We start from the raw sequence: 23,659 nt of genomic DNA, 5'->3' as shown, positions 1-23,659 counted from the left end.
ACAAGTACAAGTAGATCCAGAGCTGATGAAGCGGCTGGGCCAAAGCCGAAAGGACGCTCAGTTGTGGATATGCATGGAAGCGAAAGGAAAGTCCAATGCTGTAAAGAAAAATATTGCATAGGAACCTGGAATGTAAGAACCATGAACCTGGGTAAGTTGGATGTGGTCAAAAATGAGATGGCAAGAATAAATATTGACATCCTGGGCATCAGTGAGCTAAAATGGACGGGAATGGGCGAATTCAGTTCAGATGACTACCATATCTACTACTGTGGGCAAGAAACCCGTAAGAGAAATGGAGTGGCCCTCATAGTCAACAAAAGAGTGGCGAAAGCTGTACTGGGATGCAGTCTCAAAAATGATAGAATGATCTCGATACGAATCCAAGGCAGACCTTTTAACATCACAGTAATCCAAGTTTATGCACCAACTACTGGTGCTGAAGAAACTGAAATTGACCAGTTCTATGAAGACTTACAAAACCTTATCGAAGTGACACCAAAGAAGGATGTTCTGCTCATTATAGGGGATTGGAATGCTAAAGTAGGGAATCAAGAGATAAAAGGAACAACTGGCAAGTTTGGCCTTGGAGATCAAAACGAAGCAGGGCAAAGGCTAATAGAGTTCTGTCAAGAGAACAAGCTGGTCATCACAAACACGCTTTTCCAACAACACAAGAGACGACTCTACACATGGACATCCCCAGATGGGCAACATCGAAATCAGATTGATTATATTCTCTGCAGCCAAAGATGGAGAAGCTCTATACAGTCAGCAAAAACAAGACCTGGAGCTGACTGTGGCTCAGATCATCAGCTCCTTATAGCAAAATTCAAGCTTAAACTGAAGAAAGTAGGAAAAACCACTGGACAGGTAAGATACAATCTAAACCAAATCCCTTATGAATACACAGTGGAAGTGAGGAACAGGTTTAAGGATTTAGATTTGCTGGACAGAGTGCCTGAAGAACTATGGATGGAGGCTCGCAACATTATACAGGAGGCAGCAACTAAAACCATCCCAATGAAAAAGAAATGCAAGAAAGCAAAGTGGCTGTCCAACGAGGCCTTACAAATAGCGGAGGAGAGAAGGCAAGCAAAATGCGAGGGAGATAGTGAAAGATACAGGAAATTGAATGCAGATTTCCAAAGAACAGCAAGGAGAGACAAGAAGGCCTTCTTAAACGAGCAATGCAAAGAAATAGAGGAAAGCAACAGAATGGGAAGAACCAGAGATCTGTTCAAGAAAATTGGAAATATGAAAGGAACATTTCGTACAAAGATTACCATAATAAAGGACAAAAGTGGTAAAGATCTAACTGAAGCAGAAGACATCAAGAAGAGGTGGCAAGAATACACAGAGGAATTATACCAGAAAGATATGGATGTCTCATACACCCCAGATAGTGTGGTTGCTGACCTTGAGCCAGACATCCTGGAGAGTGAAGTCAAATGGGCCTTAGAAAGCACTGCAAATAACAAGGCCAGTGGAAGTGATGGTATTCCAGCTGAACTGTTTAAAATTTTAAAAGATGATGCTGTTAAGGTGCTACACTCAATATGCCAGCAAATTTGGAAAACTCAGCAGTGGCCAGAGGATTGGAGAAGATCAGTCTACATTCCAATCCCAAAGAAAGGCAGTGCCAAAGAATGCTCCAACTACCGCACAATTTCACTCATTTCACATGCTAGCAAGGTTATGCTTAAAATTCTACAAGGAAGGCTCAAGCAGTATGTGGACCGAGAACTCCCAGAAGTGCAAGCTGGATTTAGAAGAGGCAGAGGAACCAGAGACCAAATTGCAAACATGCGCTGGATTATGGAGAAAGCCAGAGAGTTCCAGAAAGACATCTACTTCTGCTTCATTGACTATGCAAAAGCCTTTGACTGTGTTGACCACAGCAAACTATGGCAAGTTCTTAAAGAAATGGGAGTGCCTGATCACCTCATCTGTCTCCTGCGAAATCTCTATGTGGGACAAGAAGCTACAGTTAGAACTGGATATGGAACAACTGATTGGTTCCAAATTGGGAAAGGAGTACGGCAAGGCTGTATATTGTCTCCCTGCTTATTTAACTTATATGCAGAATTCATCATGCGAAAGGCTGGGCTGGATGAATCCCAAGCCGGAATTAAGATTGCCGGAAGAAATATCAACAACCTCAGATATGCAGATGACACAACCTTGATGGCAGAAAGTGAAGAGGAATTAAAGAACCTTTTAATGAGGGTGAAAGAGGAGAGCGCAAAATATGGTCTGAAGCTCAACATCAAAAAAACGAAGATCATGGCCACTGGGCCCATCACCTCCTGGCAAATAGATGGGGAAGAAATGGAGGCAGTGAGAGATTTTACTTTCTTGGGCTCCATGATCAGTGCAGATGGTGACAGCAGTCACGAAATTAAAAGACGCCTGCTCCTTGGGAGAAAGGCGATGGCAAACCTAGACAACATCTTAAAAAGCAGAGACATCACCTTGCCAACAAAGGTCCGTATAGTAAAAGCCATGGTTTTCCCAGTAGTGATGTATGGAAGTGAGAGCTGGACCATAAAGAAGGCTGATCGCCGAAGAATTGATGCTTTTGAATTATGGTGCTGGAGGAGACTCTTGAGAGTCCCATGGACTGCAAGAAGATCACACCTCTCCATTCTGAAGGAAATCAGCCCTGAGTGCTCACTGGAAGGACAGATCGTGAAGCTGAGGCTCCAATACTTTGGCCACCTCATGAGAAGAGAGGACTCCCTGGAAAAGACCCTGATGTTGGGAAAGATGGAGGGCACAAGGAGAAGGGGACGACAGAGAATGAGATGGTTGGATGGTGTTCTTGAAGCTACTAGCATGCGTTTGATCAAACTGCGGGAGGCAGTGGAGGACAGAAGTGCCTGGCGTGCTCTGGTCCATGGGGTCACGAAGAGTCGGACACGACTAAACGACTAAACAACAACAACAGTATGGTGCTGAAGTGTGGTGTGACTAACAAGGCTACAATCCATGTTTTCTTTATGCTTTTATTAAAGGTTTTTGTAAAGCAACAAACAGTTTTTGATAAAATTATTTTAGGAAGAAACCTATTTCACTCAGCAGAAAATAAAGGGGGTTGGTATCTCAAGAGTGAAGTTGAAACTATCCGCACTATATATTGCTGACAGCAAGCTATGAAGTGCTTAGTAAGGAGTAAAGCAAGATGTTTAGTGAAGGAGCTCAAGCAACAGGAAGCATTGTATATCATCAAGGGTTAATTTCAGGCAGGAGATGCCATGATGCTCAATAGTGGAGCAGAATGTAATGGCCAATAAGTAGGCTGGAAAACAGCCTATTTTAGATGGATGTGATGTGGTAGGAAACTCAGAACTTAGAACTCAGAGGTTTTCAACCTGTTTGAGTCCACGGCTCCCTTGACCAACTACATTCTTTCTGCAGCACCCCTGTGGGGCTCGGGAGCCCAGTTACGTCACCCATTGCCTGCAGAGCTGGCAGCCTCTCACCCTTTTTCGAACACCTTCCCTTGTGGTGTGTTCCCTTAGCATCCTTTCATCTCCCCTCTGCTTGGGAGTCCTCCAGGCAGCTACTGTTTCTGTCCCTGACCTCTAAGCTGCCCCTCCCCCCAAGAGAGGTGCCTCAGAGAGGCACCATTCACCTGTGGAGATTATAGCCAGGGCTGCTGCAATAGACAACTTTGCAAGCCATTGGGAGGCGGAGACGTGAGAGGGCATCAGAGGAGGGAGGGAAGGAAAGGGACAGTGGCCAGTATTGCCTATGGCACCCCTGACCATCATTCAAGGCACCCCAGGGTGCCACGACACACTGGTACCATGAACCACTTTCCTAGCCACTAGAGAATGACCTGTCTCAACAATGATATGACTCAAGTTTGAGATTCATTCCTACAACCAAGTGAAAATAAAAATTGAAGGATTTCTGGGCTTGGTAGGATAATGTCTTGGTAACCTTTTAGGTCATGATTCAAATCTAGCAGCACACTGTTAAAAAGAAACTTGTTTGAGAGATGTTGGTATGATTGGACTTTACAGTTGGTGGTTTATAACTGAGATGTTGGTATGACTGGCTTTTATAACTGAGATTATCTAAGCACACCTTTTGTTCTGTATCTCTATATATTTTATTTTCTGGCGGTTGGTAGATAGAAAGGCTGTTAAGTCATTTGAACAAAAATGTTTGCAGAAGGACAAAATCACACCACATTTCATTTTTTGTGTTTAGATTGGCTTGTGGCTTAGTTTTCATGCATTAGGGTGTTTTTTTTAAGGATCTCGTTCTTGTTTTGACAAGTATCGGTGATGAAAGGATACATAGGAGACTCAGTTTTCTGAAAATGGAGTGATGTATTAGACTCTTGGTACATATTGTTTTAAAGCATTAGGTTAAATTACATCAGTGAGAGCAGTTTTTTCTGGCATTTGATTATTGCATAATGAGACCACTGCAGATCATGCATAGCACAGATGCTTTGTAAGTATATAATTTATATCCTACCAACTCTGATTCTGTGAGGCAGTTGGCTATGGTTTCAGACAGTTCAGCTAACCTTTTTTCAGGGTTTTTTAAAAATAGAATAAGTGAGGTTGATTTTTGAACATCAAAACACCATCTACCAGGTGTTACATAGAAAACACATTCCTTCTAGAAGGGAGACACAGCAAGGTCAGGTGATGAATGAGAAGTCAGTAGTGGAGATGGGACAGCAATGTATCATGAGGGGTAAAACTTTGAGACTGGGGAGGTAGGATAAATGCAGTTTGTCTTGATTGTAATGAGTAAATGATGAGGGAAGTTTCTTGCTGGACCAATAGTTAAAACAAGGTTTAAAAAGTGTGGTTAGAACAAACAATTGTTCCTTGAGTCCACTGAAAATAAGTAACTGTGGTTTGTACCAATGTAAAAGCAGAAACTTTCTCTCCTAGTGCATAGAGTAGAACTCAGGCTCACTCATTATCATATATAAACCATGATTAAGATCTGAGTTGTGTTTCTTCCTATGGCAACATGCTGAAATCTCTTGTATGGTAAGTGTTTCCCTTCAAAAGAATGGACCACATTATATTTATGGCAGAAAGTGATTTTTCAAAAATAAATGTGCTTAGAAATCAGGTGGAGTTGTTTTGGATAGAAATAGAAAGTTAGAGAAGGGTTTCAATGAAGCAGAGCTGTTACTTCTGTAAAAAGTCTACTTCTTTTCATGTTCAAAGTATGTTCTCAATCAGTAGCATCCATGTCAAGTATGAGAATTCACTGCACTTGACCTTAGCTCAAAGGCTGAAAAGCGATTCACTAGTGAAGCTATTACTGCTCTGTTCTCCTTAACCCTTTTGACAGGCTTTCCCTCTCTGTGTCCAGTCATTTTCTTGAAGGCAAAGGATGTTGTAATAACTAGGAGTGCCAGTCTTTGATTTAAACCTGTCTGACCTGCCTCAGCATTTCTTATGCCACTTTAAGTAGTCTTGTGACAAAAAAGGGACTTTGCTTCTGCACACCTAGCTGATATAAGAGTTTCAGTGCTACTACATATGTTGTGATCCTTGTACAGGTCTACTTTTTCTCTTTTTGCAGTTGTTTAATTGTAACCTACTGGAACTCTTTGAATAACCACATATCAAAATGCCCTTTGCCTTACAAAAATTATCCTTTGGGAGGGAAAAGGTATGCTCAAGCCTTACAGCATATGGATAATTAGAGCCTACATCCCTGAAGGGTTGCTGCAGAACCTTTCCCTGGAGCCCCAATTGAAGGCTAATGCTTCTGGATTATTAATATGGAAAATGAGGCTATCAGTGGCTGGTAGTCATGATGGCAGTATGACTGCAGAAAGTGCTCCTATCCTAGGTGTGGGATATAGTTGGACACTGTGGAAAACAGGATGCTGGGCTAGATAGGCCTTTGGTCTGATCCGAATGGTTCCTCCATTGTTTGTATGTTAACACAGTTGGAGGAAACTCTTAAAAGTTGTAAGTTTAAACGTACCTAAAATGCGTGCTTTAATTCATTCTATTTGGAATGCTAGAAAGAGAGGATTACCTTAAGCAAAAAAGTTTCACTCTGCCCAATGCGTCAGAGAAGGCTGGGATTTTTCCATTACAATGATTTAAGCTACCTGATGACTCGGAAACAGGAAGTGCAGAGCTTGCTCAGCAGGAAGCTGAAAGTTAAGAAGCTGTGTATGCTTGTTGGAGATGTATTAGCAGCAGCTGCTGCAGCAGCAGTTGCTTAAAGGTTCTGAATAAGTTTAGGGTCTCTCTCAGGGACCAGAGAGAGGAAAGTTTACTGAACTGCATAGAGGACCGAACCACATTGCTTGTTTGCAATGTGTTGCTTTGTTATTTTGTAACGTTTAACTTATTGTAACTAGCATTTCGGACGGTCTTGCAGTAGAGCTTTGAAAACTTATTCTTGTGGTGGAGAGAATTCACACAAGGTCCAGATCACTGATTCTGTTGAACAACTGTAACAGAAACCTATCCTTGCTAGCGTTCTTGTCACATAGATGCTGCTACTTGCTCAGCCAAAGCTTTCCCTTCATGTTACTTTAGTTCTCGGGATTGGCCATGTCACTCTTTTATACTTCCCATTTTGAAATGCATATACAAATTCTACTGATTGTAAACTGTGTAAACCTTTATAGCCTGGACATATTGTTAGAGTAAATTAAAGGTAGTATTGTGGAATTCTGATTCCCCCCTCCGGTGGCTCAGATTATCACATTTGTTTCCTTGTGTGAGAGGATAATGTTTAAAATTCTGTGGGTGGGATTCACCTAATGAACCCTGTCAGCAGAAGCCCTTGTGGGGATTCCCTCCTCTCCTTCTCCCGTTCACTTGCACCTCCTGAAATTGGCTGGGAGGGGGTTGTTGTTCAGGAGAACTCCCCCAGAACAGCATGCAAGGGGGGTGTTATTGGGCCTGGCAAACTGATACACTTGTGCAGATAGAACATTTTCAGTAGTGTGATGTTAAATTCCACCCAGTGCCCATGACATACCTGTACCTACAAATGACAGTCATAAAGAGGTATGCCTGCTAGTGTTTTTGGCCTGTGTAGTAGTTGCTTGCATTTATCGCCAAGCAACAAGGTGGCAGTCCAGGCAGGAAAGCTTTCATAAAGTATCAAACAAGTTGTAAATGCGTAAAACAGATTAATTGATTTCTTTTCAGTAGGATTATTAACGTAAATGATTTGTTGTCTGATACCCTAAATAGTATTCAAACACTGTTATGTGTTGATGAATCTAGTTAGATTTGTTTTTGTTTAGTTGTGTTTCAAAGAAAAATTCATGTGCAGCTGGTATTAGTAATATTTAAAAGTAAAAATAGATTCTTGAATTATCTCTCACATTATATTAATTATATTGGATTTTAGCTCATTCAGGATAATTCACAGTCTGCCACTGAATGGCTTAGGTTCTAAAATAGAAGCATCAGCTGAAGGAGCAGTAAGTCTTATGAATCTTTTGGAAGAGACTTTTGCCAAAAATTCTTCAATTTCTACATATAGGGTTAAAGTATGAAAAGCTCTCTTGTAGGGCAGAGGTTAGAGACTTCTCACTGAAGCATTGCTTAACTGCCTCCTTTTTAGTTGCTGTAGCAGCTGCTGTTCATTGGAAACAAATTGGATTAATTCCATGGAAGTCTCAATTTATCCTGTGAAGTAATTGCCTTTTATCGTGATGGTACTGAGTACTTAGGCTGGAAGTCTCTCCAGAAAGTGTTTGCCCAAGTTTCTGTATTCTACCATCATGCAATAAAAGTTGTATCAAATGATGGCAACTTGTGAGAATGCCACACTTTCCCGTCCATTCTCTGAAAACTCCACTAGAGCTAAAAGCCTTCTGTGGGCGAAGGGACACAATTGTGTGAAAGCTCACAATAGGCTTGATTGTACATGCATGTTTCATTCTGGGTAGTGGTTTCTAAATTAACAGCAAAATGCAGGATTTTCCCTGAGGGAAATAAAAAGGAGGTTCAGCAATGCAAATGTTAATTAGAAAAATATTAATCAACATAGTTCCAAACTTACCTTTGCAGTCTATGAGGATTAGAAACCTGTATTCCAAAATGAAGTATGAGATTTTCAGGATGCTTAGCTTTCTGCTGAATATCAAATTATGGATTTATATGAAACTGGAATATTCACATACCTGCAGGGGAGTAGGAAACTATCATGTCTAGACCACTCTGGGTGGCAAATGGGTAACAGCTTCCACTCAGACCCAGCTCTTATTCTTTTGAGGTGCAGCCTCTGACGTGCTTGACATCTGTAGTTCTCTCCTATAAAGAGGGCCAATGTAGAGAAATAATGCCTGCTCTCCTCTCCTCTCGTTCTCTGCACCCTCTAAATCTCTGGAGGGTTGAGCAATTTATATATTTTTAAAATCCAGCAAGATGGGGACACCTCTTCAGTTCTCTGGCACATGCAGAGGACTTGAGCGAGGGGGAGCCATGGTGATCACAACTTTTGCAGGTCATCTCTCATCTCCCAGCGTCCCTTGGGAATCGTATAATGGGTTTTGAACATCATATATGCAAAAAGCCCTATAGGAACTAATTTGTTTGCTTATTGGGGGGGGGGGGAGCTCAACAACTTTTCACTTGGGCAACCCTAGTATCATAGGAAATTGACAATTTGGGGGTTCATAGAGTAAGTATGGGGGGATTGTCTGAGCGATTATCCAATAAAGATTGTAAGTGGGTAGAAATAGTTAGGGCTTGTGAGTACTGTACTAAGTTCAGCTGAAATCAGGAAGTGAATTCTGTTTCTTTTTGTTGTCCCTGACTTCAAATAAAAAAATTAGATCCTCTGTTTTTGCATTACTTTTACTAACCTGCGTTAAGAAATACATTGAATTGAAATGAATTACTTATTTTATTTTGGATTATTTCTAATCTTACTCAAATAATATCGAACTGTTGAACAATATAGACTTAAAATACACATGAAAAGCAGCAGTATACCATTTATAACCACATCAGAGAAAGAAACTTAATAGCCGAATACATAGCAGTCACTACAAATGAGTAACAAATTGGATTCCGTATTGCCTCTTCAGTATTTGAGTATTACCTTTGTTGTGCTCAGCAAACATGTAGGTGGGGGAAGCAGTGGGGATGAGTATGCTGTCACCTCACGGTCCAACTCATGAAAGGTGACCTTCTGAAGCAGGGATCCTTCTGTACACGTGAAATCTAAGCATTTTAGAACCCTGCTTTTCCAGAATCCTGAAATGGGGGTAGGGAGTCTTCTCAAGTCTTCCCATACCACACAGTTCTCCTCAGTGAGTTGAAGGATGATGGAAACAATGATGAACATAGAGTGGAGGAGTGCGGAGCTCGGTTGTTTTCTCCCACTGCCCCCTTCATGCAGTTGCTGAGCCACACATGGCAACACTTGAACTGGACTTGTGTCTAGTTGTGATCAACATGTGGATGGTCTTTGTAGACCAGAGATGGAAACCTAGCGCCCTCCAGCTGGTTTGGGTATACCAATAGCATAAATATAACCATAATTTAAAAGCCAGCAGGTAGTTTTCAAAGCCATTCTTAAAATGCCTTTCTCTTCTCTGAATTCCAACCCAGCAAGCAGAAGTGAGTGAACTGGTGGGAGGCAAACTCTTCAGCCAGAAGCGCTGAAGCCAAAATTCATTCCTACCCCAAGCTGCTGGTTGAGGCCACTAGGAACCAGAAGGCTGCATGCACAGATCCTAGGAATGGTGCTGGAGGGGATCCTTTGTCCAGCTGTTCTGCTTTTTGCAGGTTGCTTTAGCATTTTATCTTTGCCCTACCACTACTTGTGAGATGGACTCAGCTGGGATTAAAAGAGGAAGTCTGGCATTTTTAGCCTAGTCCAGAAGTTTCTAAAAAGCACAGCTCAGTGGTTGCATTTATTTCCTTATGTAACCTGAGTTCTAAGTGGCTTGGCTTCCTTCCTTCTTTCGCAATTCTTGTTCTGTCCTTTTCATAATTGAATATAGGTAAAAGTCTAAACACTACTGAATTCAGTGTTGTCAAGAGCCCTGCTGCTTTGTCTCCAGAATATTTAAATATCAGCGGTACATTGCCATGTGTAAACTGTGCTTCAATAGGAGATCTTCACAAATAAATCAAAGAGCAAATACATTTGAAGCAAAGATAAATACGTTGCTAGATGGTAACCCCAGATTATGGCTTTAAAAGGTTTGCTGCCTGAAGTGCTTTGGAGCAAATAGGTGGGGTTTTTCCTCTTGTCTGGAGGGATGAAGACATTATTCACTGGAAGGCCTATGTTTGAATGCATCGCTTTTGGTAACTGCCATTGTTTGTATACATAGATCTTTGTTTGCTTGGGGACTCAAAGTGGATGAAACCATTTATGGTATGCATTTGTTGAGTACAACAAAATACTGTGTACCACTGTTAAGCTGCAAATGCATTAACTCGGAGTTCTCATGTTAATCAGAAAGAGTTTACTGCAAAAACTTCCTAAACTCCTGCCAACTGTCCTGCTTTTCCCAGTCTTGATAGCATCCTGGACTCAGTCTTGTCCATCCGAATAATTGAGTCGTTTGCTACCTTTTCTTACGATAGAAGCTGACACCCTTGCTCTGAAAAGAAGAGCCTAGAAAGTTCTCTAGAATTAAGCCAAGCCTGCTTTGCATTTTAATTATTTGTGTAAGATTCCTTGCCCTGCCCTTCTCATTAAGGTCCCAAGGAAGGTTACAGGAGAACAATCATCCTTAAATGGACTAGTTAACCAGTGTAAGAATATTTTGACCCTTTGTCTTGTTTTTCTTTGTTTGGGACATTTCTATCCCACTTTCCTTTCATCATGGAACTCAGTGGAAAGGCTGAGTCCGAGAACACAACTCTGAATTGATTGACCAATTTCTGATTAAGTTTGTTTTGGACTGAATGTATGAGAAGATTTCTCAAAATCATCTCCTGATTGTGGAGCATCATGAAATAAAATCGTATCAAAACATCTATAAAATATTTTCGCATATCGTAATATATTAAGCTTCTCTGTTTCCCCCTGCAGTGTTTGATTGTTGGAGGTGGACCCTGTGGTTTGCGGACTGCCATAGAACTTGCCTTTCTAGGAGCCAAAGTCGTCGTGGTGGAGAAACGAGACACTTTTTCAAGAAACAATGTGCTTCACCTCTGGCCTTTTACTATTCATGATCTTCGAAGCCTAGGAGCAAAGAAATTCTATGGAAAATTCTGTGGAGGATCCATTGATCACATTAGTAAGTATCGTTAACTAAGAATGGATATTGCACGAAAGTTCAGTGTGAATACTTCTCTAGCTACACGGCAGGAATATTGGCTGTAGGTCACTACACAGCTGTGTGCAGACACCTTCTGTTGAATTCATTTGAACTTGTGCAGGGTTGTAGCTCTTCTCCTGATATGGTATACCAGTATATCACAACAGATTTAACCGATGAAGCCTGTATCCACTGTAGGAAACAGCCCATGCCGGGTATTTTTGGAAGAAGATGAAAGAAATGTTTCAGTATATAGAGAACGGAACATGGCATCCCACTCCTTTTAGCAGGTGTCCCCTACCCATATTTTTAGCAAGTTTTGTATAAATTGAATGCCAACACATTTCTTCAAATTTTCAAGAAGGTTAAGTTGACAGCCCTCATTTTTCAAATTTATGTTTTATTATTTATTTATTTATATCCCATCTTTCCTCAAGAACGTCAGCTCAAGGCAGCTCACAAAAAAAAGGATAAATCAGATAGCTGTATGTGAGAGAGAGTTGGTGTGGAGTGTTCATGCTCACTTTTGCCGTGGTGACTGCTGGTTTGTGGCTGTTGGACTGAAAAAAGTTAGCTACCTTTTTTCTATTTCTTAAGCGCACGCACACACACACGCACACACACACACACACACAGACACTGAAATAAGCTGAGAGAGCTAGTGAGTTGTGATTCAGCATGGATTAAGGTACCACCCAATTAATTTTTTAAAAAACATATAATTAGTCTAGTTAAATCTCTTTCTCTCTGTGTATTGCAGTTGCTTAGATTTGTATATAATGGATTCCTTGTATCCTTTTACACTGCTGGTAAAGTTATCCAGGATACTTAAAAAAAGAGAAAGAAAACCATGAATTAGCAAATCAGTTGGCTAAACTGAAAATAGCAACATTGGAGTGCTTTTCCTTCTGAAGGCTTTCACTGTATTAGGAAAGAAGAAGAAGAAGAGTTTGGATTTGATATCCCGCCTTTCACTCCCTTTAAGGAGTCTCAAAGCGGCTAACATTCTCCTTCCCCTTCCTCCCCCACAACAAACACTCTGTGAGGTGAGTGAGGCTGAGAGACTTCAAAGAAGTGTGACTAGCCCAAGGTCACCCAGCAGCTGTATGTGTAGGAGCGGAGACACGAACCCAGTTCCCCAGATTACGAGACCACCGCTCTTAACCACTACACCACACTGGCTCTCAACAAGTATATCTACCACTGCAATGAAACATACGTTCAAATGTTGACTAATGCACATCCTAAAATAACCATATTGTTTCTCTTTTGCAGGTATTAGGCAGCTTCAGCTCATCCTCTTCAAGGTTGCACTTATGTTGGGAGTCGAAATCCACGTGAATTTAGAATTTGTGAAAGTTTTGGAACCTCCTGAAGATCAAGAAAATCAAAGTACGGCATGACTTTCATTAAGAAAAAAGTATTGCACAGAAATAAGGCGATCAGTTTAAACCTTAAGGAATTGGGTATTCTGCTTGGTGTGAGTGAGCACATTTAATTGAAATCTGTTTGGTCTCTTTCTATTGGCATTTTGGCTATACCTTGTGCCAAATAAACTTCAGTTCACTTTGCTTGGATGGAGTTTGAATGTTTTCTCCAATAAGTTCAAGGATGCCTGGAGCAAGGCTTTCTGGGCAAAAGGGTGATTGCACTGCATTGGTTTTGCTTCCATGGCTAGAAATTCTCCTTCAAAATTAGTTGAAAGCTTAATTTTATTTTAGCAACTTTTAACTTAAAAAAAAAATGTTTCGCTTCCATGGACCACCTAACCTCACTCTGTGGAAGGGCCCCTTTCCTCAGAGCAACAGGCAGTGACAATAGGGATGTGAGCTGGGGTTTAAATATGCTGCCCTCTCGCTACCTGAGGTAAATTTCTCAGTTTACCTCATGGTAGGGCTGGTCTTTACATGGACTTCTCTCGTGTTGCTTGGAGCTGATACATGAAGCCCACAGGTGTTGACAATGCAGTTTGAATTACCTACTGTTTGACCACTTGTGTGGCTGACTGACTTACTCCTTTCAGAAATAGGTTGGCGTGCTGAATTTCTCCCAATGGATCATCCTTTGTCAGAATATGAATTTGATGTTGTTATTGGTGCCGACGGCCGCAGAAACAGCTTGGAAGGTATGTTGTAAAAGTTGTAGCAAAATGCCTACTTGTTTTCTTACTACAGGAATGGCTGTAGAGTGGGATAATGACTGGTTTTAAATTACTGTTTTTTTAGTTTTTTACAGAAAAGTTACATTCTTGCTTTTAAAAGTCGTTTTATTGTCATATATATTGCTTTTATTCTACTTGCCTTCGAACAGAACCAGAGCAGCTAACAATGTTTATAAAATGTGGCATTAAAAACCAAGTTAAAACACAATTCATCGTAAAATACATTAACAGCTGTGTATCACATTGTGCTTGTGGATTTTTTATTTTCTTTTTTTTACATTGTGGAATAATACCTGACAAAAAGGTTTCATGGTTTTATCAGGAACAGCACAAGCAAGTCAACAATGGCCTACATTTTGTGTTGTAGGCCATGTGTATTCAAAATAATCATCACCTACAGTGCCTGCTGGGGATCTGATGAAGATGTCTGAAGGAATAATTAGGAAGATATGATTTTAAGAACAGTCACTTAGGGCAAGGATTTGAGGAAGAAGAAACAGCTGAAGGAAAGGAATATTCTGTTGCAATAGCTGCAAAATAATAATTAGGGAAAATTCCAACCCTCTGAGTCGTCTTCTCTCAATGAGACATTAGTTGAGCAGTTCTTGCTAGCCATATCACATGAACCAACCTAGTTAAGTGTGTACTCCCATTGGAATTAATTAGGTGGTTTTTTAAAATTTTGCCTTATCAAGTAATACTAGACTGCATGTTTGCAGTTAACCGAATGATTCTCCTGCTCGGAGATGGTATGCACTCAGGCACAATACAGCTACATGTGCAGCCCAACTAAGGAGGAACATTGATACTTATACTGAGCAATAGGGTGGGTCAAAAGATAAGAATCAGGAGGAACAATTTTCTGTAGCAAATGCCAGTGAAACACCAAAGGCAATGGAAGTAGATGGCATGGGGAATTGTAGGACCCTGGTGCATGCCTGTTTCATTTTGTGAACACAAGTGTATCTCCTCTCTGCCCTTTATACACTTAGGAAACATTGGTGCACTGAACCTGTTGAGGGGGTTCTTAAGCCCAAGTGACTCATGAGGCTCAGTTGTATTCCATGTAACTTCCCTCCCCACTGGTGAGAAACCAGATTGGGGGGGGGCATTTTGTGTGGGCAACCAGTAAGGGAGTCAGGCAACTCTGTTGAGTTGTTGTTCTTCATTCCAAAAACAAAAAACACTCGGGACAGGGGGAAGAATCATGCAGGTGAACATCATGAGAAGTTTGGGTCCCTGTGTCATGGGAAACATGACTCCCTTTATGGGGGCCAATGCACATTACATTGCATATCTAGTCCACAGCATCAGTGGTTTTTAATATTAACAGTGAATGTGGACATTAGGACTGTAACATGGAGAAGAGGTTTATTCCCTGTCTCCCCGCATGAAGATCACTCTCCATGTGGCTCTTACTTTTAAGGAAAAAAACCTCCCATCAGCACCCATGCTGCATGGGGTTATGCAAAGCAAAGGAAGATAGACAGGGCTGATTTCAAGGTGTAGGATGGAAGAAAATAGGCAGAAATGGAAGCACAAAGTGTTAAGCAGGAAAGGGGAACCTGAGGACCTGTAGGTGTTGTTGGACTCCAGTTCCCATCACTCCCAGCCACCATGACCAATGGAATGATGGGAATTGTAGTCAAGCAATGTCTCGAGGGCCACAGGATCCCCATCCTGGCTGTTAAGTGGGTTGTAAGTACAACGTTTACAAAGGCTTCGAAAGATGAAAATATGCCTGCGGTGGAAAAGGAGAGGAATTGAGGTTTGGCAAGATGACTAACATGAGGAATCTGCCTTGGGTGATAAGGCAACTACCTTGTAGCAGGTGTGGTTTCAACTAATAAACAGGTAATAGGGAAGCAGAAAGGAGGAACTTGAAATAGTTGAAGCAGGATATTATTATACAATGAATCAGAATTTGGCTGGGATAATTGAATGAGGAAAGTGCGCACAGTAGCAACACCGTAGGAGTTGATGTTAATTTACGATCCTCAAAAACAATATTTGTGGTGGGGGATGAGCTTTCTTCCAGACAGGTACCAGAAAGACATAATCTTGGACTGAGAACCATCAACCAGCTACTGCCAGAAGTTTGTCTTTTTACAGTTATTAGCTAACAGTTGAACAAATGGCTAATTTAAAAAATGCACTGTGAGAGAGGATGCTTTTTGCTTTACATCTTAAACTTATGAAAATACTTTGGTCAGAGATGAGCAGCAGACGAATGATGGTTCGGTTGCTTTTCTGTACTAGGCTTTAGGAGGAAGGAATTTCGTGGAAAGCTGGCGATTGCAATCACTGCCAACTTTATAAACAGAAATACAACAGCAGAAGCTAAGGTGGAGGAGATCAGTGGTGTTGCTTTCATCTTCAATCAAAAATTCTTCCAAGATCTGAAAGAAGACACAGGTGGGTTATCTGATCTTTTTTCCCCTCCATGGCAAAGGAAAATAAAGAATAATAAGTGAACCTAACTCACTAGTAGTTCTGTACCAGTTACTGAATTGAGTGATGGCGATTACTTGATTTCAGACTACTGAAAGCAGATATATTTATCCTTATCCTTCCCCAGTTGCGTCTCTTACATGAAGTTTTGTAAAAAAAATTCTTAAAGTGTACACAAAAATTTCCATAGCACAGATCCCCCCCCCCCCGAGTACCTAAGGCCTGTGTGGTGCACATGGAATTTAGCCAATGTTTTATGGCTTGTTGTTGTTTTTCTTGCTATATGATTAGCTATATGCTGCTTGACTCTGTTAACTCTGAAAATTGAAGAAACATGATCCATGACTGACCGGTTTTGAACTGGGTCTGGCCATCTTTCCGCCCAATGTACCTTCGCAGTATCAACTTCCTGTGAAAATGCAGTTTAGGAACCAAGAGGAAGTCTCTTGTTGTTGCTGTGGCTGCTGTTGTAAATATATCTCAGTTACTCATACTCATTTTTGGCATCACTGTAGACATTTATTAAATTAGGAGCCTAGTAGATGTGAGCAAATTCAAACTAGTTAGAGCTAAGTAGAAGTGTAGACTTGTTTTGATGACCTTTATAAAAGCTATTAAAATACACAACTGGAAAACCATGCTGATTAGCTGCACAGGAGCTAATTCGCAGTATACTTTGAAATAAACATGAGATGGATACAATTTGGCTGTGATCCAGCTGCATTGGAGTTTTCAAGTAAACAAATCATTACAACTGTTCTGTGCTCCTAAAATAAGGGAACAAGTTTGTGCCAAATGTCGAGTAGATAAAGGAGAAATTTGCACAGCTATAAGCCTGCCTGAAATTCAGAATTGGCACCTGAGAACCTTCTGTTTGGTATGCAATTAAGATCTGTTGGATCAACAGATGCCAGGGGCAGAGCCTTTTTGGTGGTGGCCCCACATATTGAGAACTCCCTTCCTAGGGAGGTATCTATGGCTTTGTAATTACTGTTTTCTAAGAGAATGTATAAGGTGGGAGTCGTATAAGGTGGGAGTCACCTAACAAATATTGTGAGCAGAAGCAATGTGCAAGGGCTTGCACCGTGGGACTTTTCCTCATCTCCTCTTTCTGCACTCCCACAAAATTGGCTCCGAAGGGATCAGGAGAACACACACACACCCCACACACAGCAGAGCATGAGGAGAGGAAAAAGAATTGTTTCCTCTGGCAAGCTGATATGCTTGTGCAGATTGTACGTTTGTAATAGCATGACAATTGTTCGCAAGCTCTTAACCACTGCTGATTTTAATTATGGTTTAAACTGTCATTTGTTGAATGTATTGTGTTTCTGGTGCTTTGTGTGTGAAATATCTTTCTTCCCTAGGAATTGACCTGGAGAATATTGTTTACTATAAAGATAGCACCCACTATTTTGTGATGACTGCAAAAAAGCAGAGCCTTCTGGAGAAGGGCGTCATAATTGATGTAGGTATTCAAGTGTGGGTTAAGGCCTTTCTATCATATGCTAGTTTGGAGGGAGCCTATAAACCACAGTTTCCTTCTTCAGATGTCACAGGAAGCTGTGGTTTAAGAAAGGTAGCTTCACTTACCCCAGGGGCACAAGAGGAGAGGTGAGGAGGGAGCATGCACTTGGCTAGTATCCAACCCAATAAACCATGTAATAATCCCAATCAAATAAGCCTTTAAATATATACGTATCACTCACACTTTGTATTACCCCAGGAGTGTTGAACTTACATCCTGCAGACCAAATGTGGTCCACCAGGCCATTTTCAGGAAGCCCCACCCACCTGCCCTATCCTGACACTGTATGTGAGTGTGTAGGGGTAGGACTTCAAAAAAACAAGCTCAAAGCTCCCAGTTGTTCCTTGGATCCAGCAAGGTGAGTTCCCACCAGTCCATCAGCTGATGGGTGGATTGCAGCACTCTATTGGGTACCCTGAATTTCCTCCTTCAAACCACAATGATTTGAAGGAGGAGCATAGACACCTGAAGGCAGCCCTGTTTCGGGAAGCTTTTAATGTTTGATGTATTATAGTATTTTAATATTCTTTTGGAAGCTGCCCAGAGTGGCTGGGGAGGCCCAGCCAGATGGGCGGGGTATAAATAATAAATTATTTATTATTATTATTATTATTATTATTATTATTATTATTATTATTATTATTGGAGAGATCATTCGAAAGCACACTTCCATTCTCTCATCAGCTGATGGGTGAATCTGATCTTACCTTCAATCCCTTCACCTGGATTTAGTGTGAATAAACAAACATGCAGGTTTCCAGGGGGGTGTTTATGACCACAGCACTCCTCCCCCCGTTCTGCTGCTGCTGAGCTCCACAGGGTTAAACCATGGTTTGGCTTAGCATTACATCCAATCCAAGCCTTGTATTCTGCTTTCCCCAGACAAATCATGAGTGGTAAGCCAAGATCAAACCTTGGCTCCAGGCTCATGGTTCATTTGGCATGAGACACACAATGGGGTCAGGTTCAGACATAACTAAGCCCAACCATGTTTTATCCCTAGGTAGCATGACAGCAAAATGATCCATGGTTTAATCTAGTACTGCGTGAAAGCCAGATCATAGTCTCTAAACTTGACTTAAATATACATAAGATAAATACATCAATACATTTTTAAAAGAAAGAAGTCAGAATATAACCTGAATCTTATCAAACCTTCAGTTCTTCCCATGTGGAATATCATAATCTTTTTTGTGTAGCAGTCGTGCGAACATCCAAAGATCTCTAATGATATAGTTTTGTCTTCCAATGTAGGATTATATTGATACTGAAATGCTACTCTGTGGGGAAAACGTAGACCAAGACAATCTGCTGTCCTATGCAAGAGAAGCTGCCGATTTTGCAACTGATTACCAACTGCCTGCCTTGGATTTTGCAATTAATCACTACGGTCAACCAGATGTAGCCATGTTTGATTTTACTTCCATGTATGCCTCTGAAAATGCTGCATTAATACGAGAGAGACACAGACACCAGCTGTTGGTTGCTCTTGTTGGAGACAGTTTACTAGAGGTAGTGTGTCGTTGTCACCCTTTTTTTAAAAAAAGTTTAGGCAGGTGGCTTCTTTGATACCATGGAACACCTTGGAGATTTTAGCAATTACATATCCAAAGCTGTGCAGCCATGAGAGCTTGAAACTTATTTTTTATTTACAAGCTGGAGTTCCAGGATCTTATGTAAATACCATGGCTTGCACCAAATCATAGTGAGTTTGTTAATTTTAAATAATATGGAATACAAAGATCTTCATTGGGTTGTATCCAGTGCTCCACCCACATAGTTCTGCTGACCCAGTGGGGCTTCAGTTTCCTCTCCTTATCTCCATGTGCCCCCAAATCTGCTCTGGACGTTCCCCCAGCTCTCCAGAGCTGATTGATTGGGGGAGTGGGGTGGGGAGCTGGAGGGGAAAAGAGAGGAGAAGGAGGCTCCATCATGCACATGGAAGTTTGTTTTGCCAGCAGAGCTGCAACATTGGAGAGGGTCCATTGTTCCCAAGAGAATAGAAGTAGGCTTTGAATTTTGCCTGTTCAGGCTACAATGAAAAACAATAGGTTTGATTTAGACATGTTAGCTCATGTCAGTGGAATCCCTTACATTCTCCCAGCAAATGGATATAGGCCCTGTGGATCTATAGTTTTTTACTAACTCCACTGCATTCGATTGGCTTTTGTCTTTTCCATTTGGCAGGATGACATCATATGTGTCTTGTAAGTGGATACTTTAACCAGTCACCACATTAGGGGACATATTGATTAAATGTTCTATGCCAATATGGTGGAGTTGCTGATTTGAAGTATCTAAGAGCAGTTTTATACCATTCTGAAGAGCACAGTAATAGCTGTGTGGTCATTTCAGAATGATCATGATGTTAGATTTCATCTAATATGTTGATGTTATTTCACAGCCGTTCTGGCCCATGGGCACTGGTTGTGCAAGAGGGTTCCTGGCTGCGTTTGACACAGCGTGGATGGTGAAAAGTTGGGCCCAAGGAAAGCATCCACTTGATATCCTTGCAGAAAGGTTGGCATCTCTTGTTTGTTCTTCCCATGTATTACAGTGAAACCAAGCAAGCTTTGATTTTCCTGGGGCCTGGGTTGATCCATTTTATTTATTTATTTAAATTTATGTACTGCTTCATTGTAGAACAGCCTCCAAGTGGTTTACAAAAAAAAAGTGAAACAGTAAAATTGTTACTAAAAAAATTATAACCATAATTTAAAACACACAGAAAGTCAGAACCAAAATAGACCAGACTAAGGCAAATAAAAACTCTCACAAACATTATGAACATCTGGGTAGGCATGTCTAAAGAAGAATGTCTTCAGCAGGCTTTGTGTTTTTCTGTTGTGAAGAGCCCTGAGGTCTTTGGTTGAAGGGCAGAATACTAAATAAGTAAGTAAGAATCAAAGAGCTGCTGAGTATTTATTAGAGGATGGCATTTTGTGTGTTGGGTAATGAAGGCAAGAGTCTGGACTTAGAGAAAGGGCATATAAGGGCTGAGAAAGCATGTTTGTGGATGTTCGTACTTGGAATCCTCACTGACTAATAATGATTGGGTGAATCTATACCCGATGCTGATTTGTGGTTGAAGGAGCTGCTTCTTTGTGTGAAGGGGGAAAAATCAAAGCCATATGATCTTGGGTGATGTCATCTTATTTCTTCCTAGCTATTTTCCTGCTTGAGGAAGACATACTTAACGTCTGTCTCAGTTGTTCCCACCCCAGTCGTTTATCATGTTTAGACAATGTGTTCAAGTATTGTGTTCAACATTCTAAATATAGGCAGGGAGCACGCAAGGTAAAGAAAACACTGTAAGATAGAAAGCACACACTTGCAACCTTTTGTTTTTACCTTCCAGAGAAAGCATTTATAGGCTCTTACCTCAGACAACACCTGAAAATATTACTAAGAACTTTGACCAGTACACCATTGATCCTGCAACACGTTATCCAAACTTGAATTCAAGTTGTGTTCGACCTCATCAGGTAAGCTGGGGTACATGAGAAACGCCTGTCTCCAGCTAAGTTCTACTCAAGAGCAGGCCAATTAAAATTAATGAAGCTTAGTTACATCTGCTAATTTCAGAGGGTTTACTCTGAATATGACTAACATTGAATACAACCCACAAGCTCTAGAAAGTAGTGTGAATGCTTACCTATGCTCTGTGAATGACTGACTTTTGTAGAAAGGTCAAGTCACTCAACCTCCAATTCCCTAGATAAAGTAATGTTTGTATAAGCGAAACATTTGAGAGATTTGGAGATACAGAGCCAATTAGGATGATCACATCAGACTAATTTATTATTTATAAATCATGGTGTTCCTGGTTTATATTCCAGGTTTGAGTCAGAAATTTTGATAACCTTTCATGTTACTTGATGGGAAAACGTTGGTATGACAGGCCTATTTTGAGTCTGAATAATTAGCAGATTGAGAATTCAGGGTTGTTATAGCAAGTATTGTATTTTATGGGGTGTGTCTTTTCTTAGGTGAAGCATCTTTACATTACAAATGAGCTTCAGCCATTCCCTCTAGAAAGAGCAGACTCCATTAGAAGATCAATTGGACTTTCAAGACATGGTATGAAATGCATGTTTTGTTATTATGCTTTTTACATCCTATAAATGGTGAGGGGAGGGGAGATTTGTAGCTTTGGACAAGTGACTATACATTTATTTTTTTTAAATCTGCTATTTCAGAATCTGATATAAGGCCAAACAAGCTTTTAACCTGGTGTCAAAAACAAACAGAAGGATACAGGAATGTTAGTGTCATGGACCTCACTACTTCATGGAGGAGTGGCCTTGCCTTATGTGCAATTATGCATCGCTTCAGACCTGACCTCATGTAAGTTCTTATGTCTTTTATATGTGTAATGCTAGCTAATTGCAGGTTCTGCCACCTACAAAAGTATAGACTTGGGTAAAGCCAATCAAAACAGTGAGGAGACTTTGTTTCCCTTTTTAACATCTTTTTTTTGCAACTAAGCATGTATTTGCTCATTTTTTCCTTCGTGAATGTCTTTGGCTCAGTACTAAAAAAAGTAAAAATGCAAGGTATACAGTTTCCAAGAACTGCTACTTGAGATTTTAACTGTATCGTTTTTGCTTACTTTTGTCAGAGTCAGAATTGCTTTTTTTTTTTAAGCAAGAAACTGCTATAATGCTTTGCAAATATACATGGGAAGATGATATTTGTGGAAAAAAAGAATCCATAGCTTAACTAGGTCTGTGCCAAAAGGGCTTACTGCAACACAAAACATTCAGGAAATATACACTACCAATTCTTGAATTGGTGTTGGATGACCAACTTGATATGACTTGTTATGATGTTAAGGATCTGAATCCTGGGGAGACATCCGACAGTTGGTTCTATGGGTGTTTCCTTGCCAGTTACGCACAGAGTAGTGTGCTACACCTTCACCTTCACCAGGCCCTTCAAGAATGAGTGTTCATTCTTCTACTGATGATTTGGCAAGGTTAATTTGCCAGGGACTTGGAAGCATTGTTACAAATGTAGAACCTTGGATTTTAAACCCTTTCTGGAAGCTGTCTTTGTATTCCTGCCGTGACTGGATCAGCTCCCAAGTTGGGAGTGATGCAGAAACCACGCAGTTAGTGCCATATGGGGATTTTTTTGGATAGCCTGAACAAAGGATGCTTTAGAATGTGTATGTTAAGCCTCAAGCTCTGTTTTGTATTGTTACCCAAGCCAAAGAATGTGATCTGCCTAAGTAACCTTCTGCCCAGATTAGGGGGCAGTGGAAAAGAAGTCAGGGTGGCCCTACACCTTAAAGCCGTTCCTCTCCATGGATTTGTTTTGAGGTGCAGACAGTGTCACAAATATCTGGTCATGCCACTACTAGAGAAATAGTCCTTACTAGCAGATTTAAACACTGTACATCAGGCATGGCCAAACTTGGCCCTCCAGCTGTTTTGGGACTACAACTCCCATCATCCCTAGCTAACAGGACTAGTGGTCAGGGATGATGGGAATTGTAGTCCCAAAAGTTTGGCCATGCCTGCTGTACATGATTGGATGGAGGTGGTTTTGTGTTGTTGTTTTTTTGTCTTACTCATATGAAAGTACACCTTAGAGTTAAAATGGCTGCTTCAGTAAGTAGCCACAAACACCTGAGAACTAACTGGAGGAGGGCTTGTGCTCCACTGTTGTCCCCCTCCCCCTCTTGTCTTTATCGTTGCTGTTGCTTGGGGCAGGAGCAGCCAGGGGCTTTCTAAATTGCTCTGCTCTTGGACTGGATAGGAATACTCCTTAATTCTGAGGGCCTTCTGACAGTTTGTTGAATCTCTTTCTGTTCTTGCTTTCTTATAGTGCTGACAAGGCACTTAGAAAGGTCTGGCTTACCATTTCCCATGGCTTTTATCACCAGTGTGAGAGGGAATGGTTGGAGCCAGCAAATGGTAAATGCATCTCTTTAGGAGATAAGGTATGGTGCTGCTAGTTGCCTTGAAGGGGGCAGTAGCGAAGTGGAAGTGGTGAAGGGGGAAGCCTCCTTTGACATGAATTGATCTGTCTGTCTGCAACCTGTTCAGGTTAAGGTGCTCAAGCATGTAATTATTCCTGGATGACAGAGATTACCTAGACCCATTTCAGTCATTATTTGGCATGGCTTGCGAACTGGAACTGCCTTGGTTGATGACATTTGTTGAGAGAGGGTGGAGTCTAGCTCTTGCTAATTGATCTGGACTTCTCATTGCCTATCTCATTGGACCATGGTATACTTTTTGGGTGGCCTGTCCTGTTGAAC

At 41.0% G+C, this 23,659-nt stretch overlaps 1 protein-coding gene across 4 annotated transcripts in view; it reads left to right on the top strand.

The window, feature by feature from the left end:
- The window catches only part of MICAL2 (microtubule associated monooxygenase, calponin and LIM domain containing 2), a 152,360-nt gene that overhangs the window by 43,149 nt on the left and 85,552 nt on the right, over positions 1-23,659 (top strand). For all 4 annotated transcript variants that reach the window (XR_014212334.1, XM_082192795.1, XM_082192794.1 and 1 more), the window contains exons 3-12: positions 11,023-11,230; positions 12,527-12,643; positions 13,275-13,376; positions 15,672-15,827; positions 17,231-17,331; positions 18,646-18,903; positions 19,796-19,911; positions 20,750-20,876; positions 21,381-21,471; positions 21,591-21,738. Coding sequence is in view for 3 of the 4 variants with exons in the window: in XM_082192795.1 (XP_082048921.1) it covers positions 11,023-11,230; positions 12,527-12,643; positions 13,275-13,376; positions 15,672-15,827; positions 17,231-17,331; positions 18,646-18,903; positions 19,796-19,911; positions 20,750-20,876; positions 21,381-21,471; positions 21,591-21,738 (1,424 nt within the window). In the remaining variant the exon portion in view is untranslated. The remainder of the gene's footprint in view (positions 1-11,022; positions 11,231-12,526; positions 12,644-13,274; positions 13,377-15,671; positions 15,828-17,230; positions 17,332-18,645; positions 18,904-19,795; positions 19,912-20,749; positions 20,877-21,380; positions 21,472-21,590; positions 21,739-23,659) is intronic.

The sequence above is a fragment of the Podarcis vaucheri genome (assembly GCF_965113315.1).
Source record: "Podarcis vaucheri genome assembly, chromosome: 1".
Taxonomy (NCBI): domain Eukaryota; kingdom Metazoa; phylum Chordata; class Lepidosauria; order Squamata; family Lacertidae; genus Podarcis; species Podarcis vaucheri.
The sequence above is the reverse complement of the archived record's forward strand: the minus strand, read 5'-3'. Positions and strand labels throughout refer to the sequence as shown.